At 37.0% G+C, this 13,430-nt stretch overlaps 1 protein-coding gene across 1 annotated transcript in view; it reads left to right on the top strand.

Moving 5' to 3' along the window:
* The window catches only part of FNDC3A (fibronectin type III domain containing 3A), a 341,318-nt gene that overhangs the window by 301,918 nt on the left and 25,970 nt on the right, over positions 1–13,430 (top strand). Inside the window, 5 exon segments of the mRNA XM_042781725.1 lie at positions 6,983–7,121; positions 7,869–7,937; positions 8,834–8,952; positions 10,887–10,992; positions 11,082–11,257. Of these exon segments, the coding sequence (XP_042637659.1) occupies positions 6,983–7,121; positions 7,869–7,937; positions 8,834–8,952; positions 10,887–10,992; positions 11,082–11,257 (609 nt within the window).

Below are 13,430 nucleotides of genomic sequence, written 5' to 3'. Positions count from 1 at the left end.
AACTCAGTGTCATTGAGTTGGATCCGACTCATAGCGACCCCTCCTTGGGTTTCCGAGATGGTATCACTACAGTAGATTGCCCAACCTTTCCTCCAAGGATTGGCTGGTGGATTTGAATCATCAGCCTTCTGGTAAGCAGTCACATGCCTTAGGCACTACGCCACCAGAGCTCCCTAGAGGACATTACATTGAGTGAAATAAATCAATGACAGAAGGATAAATATTGTGTGAGTCCACTATTGTAAAAAAATCAAGGAAAAGTTTATTCATGGGGGAAAAAATTGACCACTGAAAACCTTATGAATAGCAGTAAAACACTGTCTGATATAGTGTCAGAAGAAAATCAGAAGTCATCAAAAATGAAATGGAATACATAAAAGATCAGTAGCCTAGGCATTAATGAGCTGAAGTGGACTGGTATTGGCCATTTTGAATCAGAAAATCATACGATCTATGCCAGGAATGAGTAATTGAAGTGGAATGATGTCATATTCATTGTTAAAAGGTATGTTTCAAGATATATCCTGAAGTTCATTGCTGTCAGTGACAGAAATAATAGCCATACACCTATAAGGAAGACCAGTTAATATGACTGTTACTCAGATTTACACACTAACCCCTTAAAACAAAAGATGAAGAAACTGAAGATACTCACCAATTTCTGCAGTCTGAAATTGATTAAACATGGCATCAAGATGGATAATCAGACTTTGGAATGCAGAAGTTGGAAACAAAGAAGCAGCATTGGTAGTTGGAAAACAGCAGCCTCAGTGGCAGAAAAGACGCTAGAGATCTCATGATAGAATTTTTTAAGACCAACAACATACTCATTGCAAATACCTTTTTTCTAGAACATTTAAGTGATGGCTATACATGTGCATCTCGTCAGATGGAATACACAGAAATCAAATACATCTGTGGAAAAGAGAAGCTGCTTCAGTGTCAGAATAAGGCCAGGGGACAACTGTGGAACAGATCATCAAATGTTCGTATGCAAGTTTACATTGAGGCTGAAGAAAATTAAAGCATGTCCACGACAACACAACACACTGCTGTCGAGTCAGATTCAACTCATAGTGGCCCCTCCTTGGGGTGGTATCAGGTGGTATCACTACAGACGTAGATTGCCCAACCTTCCTTTCAGGGAGTAGCTGGTGGGTTTGAACCACCAGCTTTCTGGTTAGCAGTCAAATGCTTTAGGCACTACACCATCAAGAGCAGAATTAGGACCTTGAGTATATCCCATATAAATTTAGAGACCATCTGAAAAATAGTTTTGAACAACAGTGACTGAAGAGCAGACCAGTTGTGGGATGTCATCAAGGAGATCATGCATGAAGAAAGCAAAAGGTCATTAAAAAGACAGGAAAGGAAGAAAAGATGAAAATGACATCAGGAGAGACTCTGAAACTTCCTCTTGAATGGAGAGTAGCTAAACTGAGTGGAAGAATTGATGGAAGTAAAAAGCTGAAGAAAAGATTTCAAAGGACGACTCAAGAAGACAAAGTATTATAATGAAATGTGCAAAGACCTGGAGTTTAAAAATCAAAAGGGAAGAGCAGTCTTGGAATTTCTTAAGCTGAAAGAACTGAAGAAAGGACTGTGAAGCCTCGAACTGTAATATTGAAACATTCTATGGGCAAAATACTGAACAATGCAGGAAGCATCAAAAGAAGTTGGAAGGAATGCATAGAGTCACTGTACCAAAAAGAATTGGTCAATATTCAGCCATTTCAGAAGGTAGCATATAATCAAGAACCAGTGGTATTGGGAGCTCTGGTAGTGTAGTGCCTAAGGTGCCTGACTGCTAACCAGAAGGCTAGCAGTTCAAACCCACCAGCCACTCCTCGGAAGGAAGGTTGGGCAATCTACTTTCATAGTGATACCGCCTCGGAAACCCAAGGGGGGGTCGCTATGAGTCAGGTCCAACTCGATGGCATATAACAACAACAGCAGTGGTATTGAAGTAAGAAGCCCAAGCTGCACTGAAGGAATTGGTGAAAAACAAAGCTCCAGGATTTGATAGAATACCTACTGAGATGTTTCAACAAACTGATACAGTACTAGAAGCACTCATTCATTTATGCCAGTACATTTAGAAGACAACTACTTGGGCAACTGACTGGAAGAGGCCCACATTTGTGCCTATTCCAAAGAAAGATGATCCAGCAGAATGCAGAAATGATTGGACAATATCATTAATATTGCACAGACGTAAAATTTAGAAGAAAATAATGCAAAAACAGTTGCAGCAGAACATCAACATCAGCAGAACTGCCAGAAATTCGAGCCAGATTAAGAAGACATGGAATGAAGGATACCATTGCTGATGTCAGATGTTTCTTAGCTGAAAGCAAAGAATACCAGAAAGATGTTTTCCTGTGTTTTATTGACTCTGCAAAGATACTTGATTATGTGGATAATAACAAATTATGGATAATATTGCAAAGAATTCAAAAAAAATACAGTTGTGCTCATGAGGAACCTGTACATAGACCAACATGCAGTCATTCAAACAAATCAGGATACTGCATGGTTTAAAACTGGAAAAGTTGTATGTTGGAGTTGTATCCTTTCACTACACTTACTCAATCTGTATGCTGTACAAGTAGTCCAAGAAGCTGGACTGTATGAAGAAGAAGACAGCATCTGGATTGGAGGAAGGCTCATTAACAACATGTGATATACTGATGACACAACCTTGCTTGCTGAAAGTGAAGACTTGAAGCACTTACTGATGAAGATTAAAGACTACAGCCTTCAGTGTGAATTACATCTCAACATTAAGAAAACAAATACAACTGGATGAATAAGTGGCATCATGATAAATGGAGAAAATGTTGAAGTTGTCAAGAATTTCATTTTACTTGGGTCGACAGTCAACACCTATGGAAGTAGCAGTCAAGAAATCAAAGGACAAATTGCACCAGGCAAATCTGCTGGAAAAGACCTCTTTAGAAGTGTTAATGAGCACAGATTTCACCTTGAAGATGAAGGTGGACCTGACCCAAGCCATTGTCTTTTCATAAGCCTCATATGCATGTGAAAACTGGACAATGAATTAGGAAGACTAAAGGAAAATTGATGCATTTGATTTATGGTATTTACGAAGAATGTTGAATTTACCACAGACTGCCAGAAGAAGGAACAAATCTGTCATGGAAGAAGTAAGCCACAGCACTCTCTAGAAGTAAGAATGGCTAGACTTCATCTCTTGGACTTTGGTCATGTTATCAGGAGTGACCAGTCCCTGGACAAGGAAATTATGCTTAGTAAAGGACCAGCAAAAATAAGAAAGACTCTCAAAGAAATGAGTTGACACAGTTATGGCATCAAAGGGTTCAAGCATAGTGATGATTGAGAGGATGGCACAGGACTGGCATTGTTTCGTTCTGTTGTAAAATCATTTTGAGTCAGATCTCACTCAACAATATCTAACAACAACACGTACACACATACATACGGTTTACACACACATTTACATATGTATTGCTATATAAAAACCAAAAAGCAGTCCACTGCCATCAAGTCAGTTCCAACTCATAGCGTACCCGGTGGGTTTCCAAGACTGTAAATCTTTATGGAAGTACATTACCTCATCTTTTTGCCAAGGGGCAGCTGGTGAGTTTGAACCACTGACTTTCTGGTTAGCAACCAAATGTCTTACCCACTATGCCACCAGAGCTCCTATTTCTATGTAATATATATATTATTTATGATGATGATGATGATGATGACATGATTTGAGTGAAAGTTTGCAGATCAAATTCATTTTCCATACAGCAGTTCCTATACATTTTGTTTCATAACATTGATTGCAGTCCCCATAATGTAACAGCTCTCTTCTCACTTCCTCCCTGTGGTTACCTTTTCCCTTTTTCCTTCTTTCCTTATGCATTCCTGCCCTGTGAGCTATTCCCCTGTGCAAATACTGCTCTTCTGATCTCCTATGATTTATTGTTCTAAGGAGTGTACTTACCTGGTGTAAATGTTCACTTCTGTGTATATCTATTGTTTGGCTGGAAGCCAAGGGATTGAGTTCAGTTCTAGGCCTGAAAGGTGACTAGGGGCCATAATCTCACGAGTTTTGCCAGTTTCTAACAGACTAGTTAGCCTGGTTTTCTTTATGATTTTGAATTTTGTTCCACATTTTTCTCCCACTGTATCCAGAATCTCCTATTTTAATCCCTTTTCAAGTGGTTGACAATGGTAGCTGGACACTATCTAGTTCTTCTAATCTCAGAGTCATATAGACTGAGTTCACATAGGTTCCACTAGTCCCTTGGGCTAATTGTTTCCATGCATCTTTTGTTTTTTTCATTCTTCTTTGCTCTGGATGAGGAGAGACCAATTGTTGGATCTAGATGGCCACCTGCAATCGTTTAAGACCTCAGTCACTAATCAAAGTAGGATGAGTAGGACATTTGTTTGTGTGTAGTCGATTGTGTCAATTGAGCTTGATGTTCCCTGTGACTGTGGTCCCAAGTCCACAGCTCCAACAACTTGCTACCTCAAGGTGGTTGGCTGTGGCCAAGAAGCTATCATAACTTTGTCCCCTGTTAGTTCTATTTAGTTAGTTCTACCTCCCAGCCAAAATGCTTACCTTTCTAAGCCCATCTATTGGCCTCTTAACTGAATAATTCCAGGAGGAAGGTGTGGAAGAACTACATATTATTCTTGCTTACTTGAGGTATTAGTAATCTTTGAAGATTCTTCTACCGTGGGAACTCTTGAAATTATTATTAGGTACCTAGTAACTGAAATTGTATCTTTCTTAATGTAGTATCATCTTTATAGGATATATTTTGACTCTTTGATTTGGTCAGTAATAACACTGATATTTCTTAGCACACAGTGATTTCTCTGACTGAATTAATTAATATACCAGTTAATATAAACCAGCTGACATATTTGTGCAGAAATTTCCCCAAGAATATAACAAAATACCTGTTTATAAATTCAACATTTAAATTCTCCTACCAATGCTTATTTAGTCAAATCACTTTAAATAAATAGTAGAAGCTATTTTAGTTGTTTTCATTATTGAAAAGCAGAAGGAAATGTTGTTTGTCCTCTTAACCATAGGAAAAAACATTTTAATAATGGAAATTTGATTATACAATATATAGTAATTGTATTTTCTATACTTTATCTTATACAGTTAGTTTCATTTAAAAAATAAACTTCTGGGTCATTTTAATTTCCAAATACAAGTTTTATATTTATAAGATTTATAAAAAAGTATATACAGTCATTTCTGTTTTCCTCTTAACGATGTTGGATTATACTTTCACTTCAGTGACAGGTAGAGGAAATAACTACTGATGCAAACACGTAAAGTGGAAGTGAAAGAGGTAGTCAGTTTGAAATCATATGGGCCATGATACCACCACTGTCAATGAGTTTGTCCTGACTTTGGTGTCTTGGGTGTTGCGATGATGCTGAGTCAAAAAACCAGCAGAGTCACTCAATACAGGTTATAGTGAAGTGTCCAGAGTAAAACAGGCTAGGAAGAAAAGCCTGGTGATCTGCTTCCAAAAATTAGCCATTGAAAACCCTGTGAATCATATCAAATATGTTCTCTGACATAGTGCTGGAGGATGAGCCCTTTAGGTTGGATTACTCTGAAAATACACAGTGGCCACAACAATGGATTTGAAAATACCAGTAATCATGAAATAGCACAGGACAGAAGTGTTTCATTCTGTTGTACACAAAGTTGCCATAAGTCTGATCCAATTTGATGACAACTAAGAACAGAAGGCCAGGACAACAAATTTAGATTTTATTCTGAATAAGATGAGAAGCCATTGGTAGGTTCTGAGCAGAGAACTGATAAGGTCTCTCTGGCTGCTGTATAGAAAGTGGATGGAGTAAGGGTAGGAATAGAAACTGGGAGCAGGGAAACTAGTTAATAATATACTGCAGTCATCCAGAAAAGATAGGATAAATGAGGCTTTGGGTAAGGTGGTAGTAGTAGAGAACACAGAAGTGGAGGTAGAGTTGACAAGATTTAATATGGAGGTTTAAAGAAAGAAGACTCGAGGATGTCCTAGGTTTTTGGCAAGGGCAACTAGGTAGATGGTTTACTGATGTTTTATTGATGGATAAGACCAGGGAGGCATGTGTGGAGGAGACAAAATCATGATATGATATTGGACTTGAGCTCTAAGTTCATTAGAGGAAACAAAGTAGAAATACTGAATTAAATTTAGAATTAAATTTCTAAAACCAAATATTATAATATATAGGGATGAATTGTATTTGTTATCTACTGCTGCATAACAAAAACCCAAAGCTTGGTGATTTAAAACATTATCTCACAGTTTCTGTGGGTCAGAGCTTCATGGTCTTAGCTTAGTGGTCCTGACGCAGGACCCCTGTGCCGTTGAAATCAAAATGTCAGCTGGAGCTGCAGTCATCTAAAGGCTTGACTGCAATTGGAGGATTTGTTTCCATGGTCACATGGTTGCTGCCAGGAGCCCTCTGATCATTACTGACTTTGGCCAGAGGCCTCCATCCCTCACCACATGGACTTCTTCATAGGCAAGTTATACATCGTGATATTCATTAGAAGCGAGTCATTAAGTACAACTCATACTCGAGGGAAAAGGAGTGAGGCTTCCCCTTTTGAAGAAAGAAAATGGAAAGAATTTGTGGTGTGGATGCTTTTCTAAACCCAAACATAATTAAAAGAATAAAGAAAACCTAAAGCCTGTGATGAATCTTCAGATTATACCTTGATCCCATGATGACTCTCCTGTTCAATATCAAAATGTTAGATTACACTTTTATTACCAGGACTGACTCTAATAGGGAAGTATACTGGAATACTCACCACATGTGTAGAGTCTCTATTAATAAAGACAAGAGATTCGCAAACAAGTCTTCATACTCCAAAAACTTCTTACTGTGTCAAATCATTTTGTTCAGGAAGTGTCAAAACATATTAATTCTTTATGTCTTTGCATTCTCATCACAGGTTATTGCTTACAATTCAGAAGGTAAAAGTAATCCAAGTGAAGTAGTGGAATTTACTACATGCCCTGATAAACCAGGAGTACCTATAAAGCCTTCAGTTAAAGGAAAGATACATTCACACAGTTTTAAAATAACGTGGGGTAAGATATTATGCATATTTGTAGATTATTAATTTTGTATTTTATTAAAATAAATTGAGTATGAAGATAATTTTAAGATATTAAATTTGTTAGCTCGAGCAAGTCTAGTAAGAAATAGGAGAGTTATTCATTATCTAGAAACTTTCATAGAAGGCTTTTTGTGCATGCATATTAAATTCAGATTTGATATAGAAGGAACTTTTGAGACCCACTGTGATTACAAGCAGGAGCAACATGTATGAAATGAAAGATTATAACCTTGTAGTGAAAGTGACCTGGGTCATCCTGACTCACTCATGAGAAATGAAGATCACACATTTTTTTAGAACAAATACTTATTGAGCACCTGCTTATATAATTACTGGAAAAACAGATCAAGTAAACTTGGTTCTTGCCTCAAGAATTCAGAACAATCAAAGAACTTCAGTGTTATTTATATAATATCCAAAAATTTGAAACAACCTTAAAGTCTAAAGTGAAGCACTGGTTTTAGAAATTGTTGCTATATAGTAGACTATCATACAGCCATTAAGTATTGTTATAGAAAACTGTATTTATAACATGGAAAAATACAGTAAATTAAGGTTCCCTAACAGCATATGGTAATGTGCTGGTGGTATTAAAAATAGGCACTGCAGGTGATTCTTTTTTAAACAATCCCAGGTTTTGTATTCTGTTTATTAGAATTTTCTGTCATTTTAAAATTCTATATAGTTTTCCTAATATCACTTTTACTTCTTTGGATAGACCCACCCAAAGACAGTGGAGGGGCAGCCATCAGTAAATATGTAGTGGAGATGGCAGAAGGTCCTAATGGTAAGAACTATTTATTTAAAAGGTTTTCACTTGATAGATTTATACCTGTCACCTGTCCGTACTCTTAATGACTGTACGGTTCATATTATCTCTTTCCTTTCCTCTTGCTCTTCATTTCCTACCATAAAAAGATGTTGCTTTATTTTGGGCTTTCCTTGATGTTCTTCTTTGCTTGTAGCAGTTAGGATTTTGCCTGTTTTGACCCACTTTGAATAATGATCTTCAGAAATGTACTGAATAAAAATAAGATTGATGTACACCTAAATTATTATATTTACATTTTCCTATTTGTTTACATTGTTCAGTCCTGGAATACTTCAACTAAAGTCATTAGATACTATGATGTTTAATTCATTCAGTTTGATTTATACCCAGATGTATCAGAGACAAATTTCCTTCTAAAATTTAAGTTAAATGATACTACTTTTAATAAAAATAAATTCTATGCTTAATTAACCTTCTTCTTGATTCATACATTTAACAGTCTTTATTTCTATAAAATGACCTATTCCTGCAAAAAAAAAAAAAAAAATGTATTTTAATTAAGACCACACTTCCTATGGTATTTATTCTTTCTACTCTTTGTGTGTTATAATGTTATTACTGGACCATAAACACATTTAAAATGCTTAATTAAAAGCAGATTATGAATCTAAGGCAAAGTCAGTACAGGGTTACAAAGCTATTTCACTTCCACAAAGCCATACAGATTTGCCTAAGAAGCTGCACACATAAAAAAATTAGATCATTTCCAGGAAACTTGTAATGAGCTTAGATTTTTTCTGATAAATTACATAAACACTTATTTAGTGAAGCTAGGATACCTGCCGTGTCCATGATACCAAAACGTTAAACATTACCTCGTAGCTGATTGCACACTATTCTTCACCCAACAGGAAACAAATGGGATATGATATACAGTGGAACTACTAGGGAACACCTTTGTGATCGACTGAATCCAGGCTGTTTCTATCGTTTACGAGTTTACTGCATCAGTGATGGAGGACAGAGTGCGGTAATACTTATGTGTAGATTCTTTTGTTGTTGTTGTTTTTTAAGTTTGACCAAATGGGATGGGATCACCAGATGCTGCCTCACCCCAGATACTGAATTGTATCTACAAATATATGAAAGTAATTTCTGTAAGCTGTGTGGTTAATTTTACAGTAACCAGGATATCCTGATATGAAACTTAAAAAACCAAAAACCAAACTGACTGCCGTCGAGTCGGATCTGACTCATTAGCGACCCCTCCTTGGGTTTCCAAGGCAGTATCCCTACAGATGTCTATTGTCTGGTTAATACTTCACCTTGAAAAAACAAAGAAAACATTGGAGAAATTTTTAGAAAGATAAATTGCATATATCTAGCAGAAATAGAAATAAAATAATTAAAGACTGATTCATAAATCATGAATTTGTGAGAACAAGCCATAAAATGTCTTATAATGTTTAAACCCAAATTTTATATTTACTTACTGCAGAAAGTTGGCCGTTATTACTTAATTGTTATTAGGTGCTGTTGAATTGATTACAACTCATAGTGACCACGTGACAGTAGAACTGTGCCCCATAGGGTTTCCAAGGCTATAATCTCTACAGGAGCAAGTCATCAGGTTTTTTCTCCTGTGGAACCACTGGGTGGGTTTGAACCTCCACCTTTCAGTTTGTAACTGAGCACTTAACCATTGTTTCACTAGGGCTCCTATTTTATTATTAGGGACTCAATGACTGAAATAGTTTTGAAGCATGCCATTGAGTATATATGAAACATTTGCAATGTTCTGCAGCAAATGTTTTTTAATGGGAGTGATGGTTTTTCTTTTCATGAATTTAACAAGAATGGTTCTTGGAATGGTCATATTTTTCATTTTTTTCAAATGAAATTTAATACAATGAATGTATTCTTTTTAAAAAAGCAAACTAAAAGAATTTTGTTGAAAATGTTAACTATTGTGAACTGAGCCTGAGTCCTACCTAAAAAAGGGCTTATGATCCAATTGCTTCATTTTTTTACAATATGAAATCACCCTAGATTTAATAAGACAAAATTTTATAAAGGATAATCTTCTGAATAACAAGATGACCAACTATTTTGCTTTGTTTTCAAAAGAATGTTCAGCATAAACACTAATACAGTACAAGTAAAGAATATAGCCCCTCCTTGGGTTTCCAAGGCAGTATCATTACAGATTGCCCTACTTTCCTTCTGAGGAGTGGCTAATGGGTTTGAACTGCCAGCCTTCTGGTTAGCAGTCAAGTACCTTAGGCATTATGCCACCAGAGCTCCCGTTTTATTTAAAGAATAGGGTACTGAGTTTGTATAAATGTTTTTAAGAGAGCATCTTTTAAAATAAAACTAAAAGATACTTTTTAAAAAATTGCATAGACACTAAAAGCAGTAGCAAATACCTGAAAAGATACCAAGTATCTTTTTAAGTAGAAGGAAAGTTGTTTTTTTGTTTAAGTAGGTTAATGTTTAGGTTGAAAATAGAACATAGAGTAAAGTAGCCAAAAAAAAAGTCTAAACTTCCTGAAAACAAGTGTATTTATAGACTGTTAAAAACACACCTTCTTATCTAGGAGGAGATTGATGGATCCATTTGGACAGGCTCAAAATTAATGCCCTTTAGGTTGTGTTGGAGGTTGGGTTTTTTTTGTTCGTTTGTTTATTTCTTAGTTATGGTAAGAAGAAAAAGGAAGGGTTTGAGGGGGGTTTTCTAGTGACTTGCTTTTGTATGTAATAGTCACATAGTGTGTGTCTTTTTGTCTGTATAAAATTTAAGTTTTAATGATTTAATTGGAGTTTTATTTTATTCAGAACTTTATTCCTTTTCAGTTGATAGTCAATTGGTATAATCTTTGTGTTTGTATTATTTTCCATTAATGAAAGCAATCTGATTATTTGGTTTAGGGCATTTTTGTTTTGTTTTTGCTTTTGTTTTGGCAGGTATCTGAATCTTTACTTGTGCAGACTCCAGCTGTTCCTCCTGGCCCATGCCTTCCTCCCAGATTACAGGGTAGACCCAAAGCAAAAGAAATACTGTTACGATGGGGTAATTTCCATTTTGGTAATAAATCATAATTAAGTTAGTATATGAAATCTTTTCATCTTGTTAAACTGCATAAATCTTTCCATCTTTAGGACCCCCTCAGGTTGATGGTGGATCACCCATTTCCTATTATGGTGTGGAAATGTCTCCTATAGAAAAAGATGAACCCAGAGATGTTTACCAAGGCTCTGAAGTAGAATGTACAGTGAGCAACCTACTTCCTGGAAAGACATACAGCTTCAGACTTCGTGCAGCTAACAAAATGGGGGTAGGAAGACCGTGCTTATTGAAATATAATCACAGTAGCTGTTTTATTTTAATATAAATAATTGCACAAATTATTTAACATTTTATTTTGAACATAGGACTCCACATCTTTAATAAAGCCCACACTGATAAAATAAGAGAGAGGTCAGTATGTCTTCTAACTTAATTATTATGGAATCTCAATATTTTGAAGTCTCACTTACAATTTATGACATTTTGGATTTAAGCTGGCAGCTCACATCTACCAGCTAATCCTCAGAAGGAAGGTTGAGCAATCTACTTCTGTAGTGATACTGTCTCAGAAACCCAAGGAGGGAGGGGTCACTATGAGTCGGATCCAACTTGATGGCAATAAGAGAGAGAGAGAAAAAGTTTACTTTTTAGACTGTACAAATAGGGTTTAGGAGGTAGCGTAGTGCCTAAGGCACTTAACTGCTAACCAAAAGGCTGGCAGTTCAAACCCACCAACCACTCCTTGGAAGGAAGGTTGGGCAATCTACTTCCATAGTGATACCACCTTGGAAACCCAAGGAGGGGTTACTATGAGTCAGGTCTGACTTGACAGCAAATAACAACAACAACAGTGGCACAATGGTTAAGCACTCAGCTGCTAACCAAAAAGGCTGGCGGTTCAAACCCACCAGTCACTTAGCAAGAGAAAGATGAGGCAGTCATTCAGCTTTCATAAAGCCTACAGCCTTGAAAACCCTACAGGAAAGTTCTGCTCTGTTCTATAGGATTGCTAGGAGTTGGAATCAGCTCTTCTGCAATGGGTTTTTAATATGGTTTACTTGGCAAATTTGAGAGTAGAGGTAAGATCTTAAGATGAAATACTTGCAGTACCTTTAAGTCTGATTGTATGCAGCATTTACTTGCAGTTGGCACTACTTGTGATTCATTTTTTGCCTGAAGAAGAAAAACATACTCACTTAATTAAGCATTTCTAATTTTTAGGAGGTTTTTTTTATTATTATTATTTTATCTGTATATCTGTAGAACTCCATAAAATGGACAAAATAAGTGCTATTGTATTTTACATGTAAGGAAGCTAGGGCTCAGGAAAGTTAAATATCTTGCCCACAATCGCACAAATAAGTTACAAAGCTAAGCCACAGACTCAGACTCTAGAGCCATCTCTTAGCTCTCTGCATTAAAGCAAGTTCCTTAAGAACAAAGCAATATTTTTTTACTCTAATTAAATAACACTGTATTTTTAAGCTATTCTGTAATTTAAATTTCACTGCAAAAACGGCAAGGAGGCCACATATTCTGACCTCCTCTGATCCCACAAGAGGAAGGCAGAATCACTATCAGTAGCGCAAGGCCTATGACTGCAAGGCCAGACATGCTGCCTCCCTCCAGACCTTTTACCAACCATTCCTCCCAAAGCACCCACCACCTCTCCTCTGGATTCAATAATTTGCTGCAGTGGCCACACAGAACTCATGGATTACGGGGTTTATTAGGGAAGCACCAGGCTACAACTCAAGTTCAGGAAGAATGCTCAGTCTCTCTCCCAGCCCACTGTCTCTCAACCAAGTCTCTCAGAGTCTCTCCCCCAGCAGTGCATGTCCCTCTGTGTCTCACTCAGCAATGCGTGTCTCTTGTGTCTCTTTCCCAGCAGCACGTGTCTCTTTCCAGGGCGTGTGTCTCTTTCAGCAGCACGTCTTCCTCCACCAGCAATCAGAGAGAGTTCTGCCTCTAGGAGACCTCCTTTTGAGCCCGGCAGGGTGGTCAAACTAGCCAATCATAGCATCAGAACTCTAAGCACCTGAGAGAGAGTGGGAACCTCCCAGAACATTGTATTGTGCCACGCCCAACAGAAATAACCCAAGTGGATAGCTTCAGCAATCAAGAGCTCCTCAGTTGCTCATAGCAAATCCCACCTTGGAGTTTACAAAAACTTCTGGGTACAAAAGCCACACTAAGTAATTTACTACACCGCATTCACAAAACTAAACTCATAAGTCTTTCCCCTATTTTTCAGATTTTAGTCACCTATATTGTATTTCCTGAAATGGATGAAGATCGATCAGTTCTTTTTGGTACAGTGACTCTGTGTATTCCTGCCATCTTCTCTGGATGTTTCCTGCATCATTCAATATTTTGCCCATAGAATCTCTCAATATTGCAACTCGAGGCTTAAATTTTTTCTTCAGTTCTTTCAGTTTGAG

The sequence above is a fragment of the Orycteropus afer genome, unplaced genomic scaffold (genome assembly GCF_000298275.1).
Source record: "Orycteropus afer afer isolate SDZICR_OR568_19922 unplaced genomic scaffold, OryAfe1.0 scaffold00157, whole genome shotgun sequence".
In the NCBI taxonomy this organism is placed as follows: Eukaryota; Metazoa; Chordata; class Mammalia; order Tubulidentata; family Orycteropodidae; genus Orycteropus; species Orycteropus afer.
This window is presented reverse-complemented; position numbering and strand designations above follow the sequence as displayed.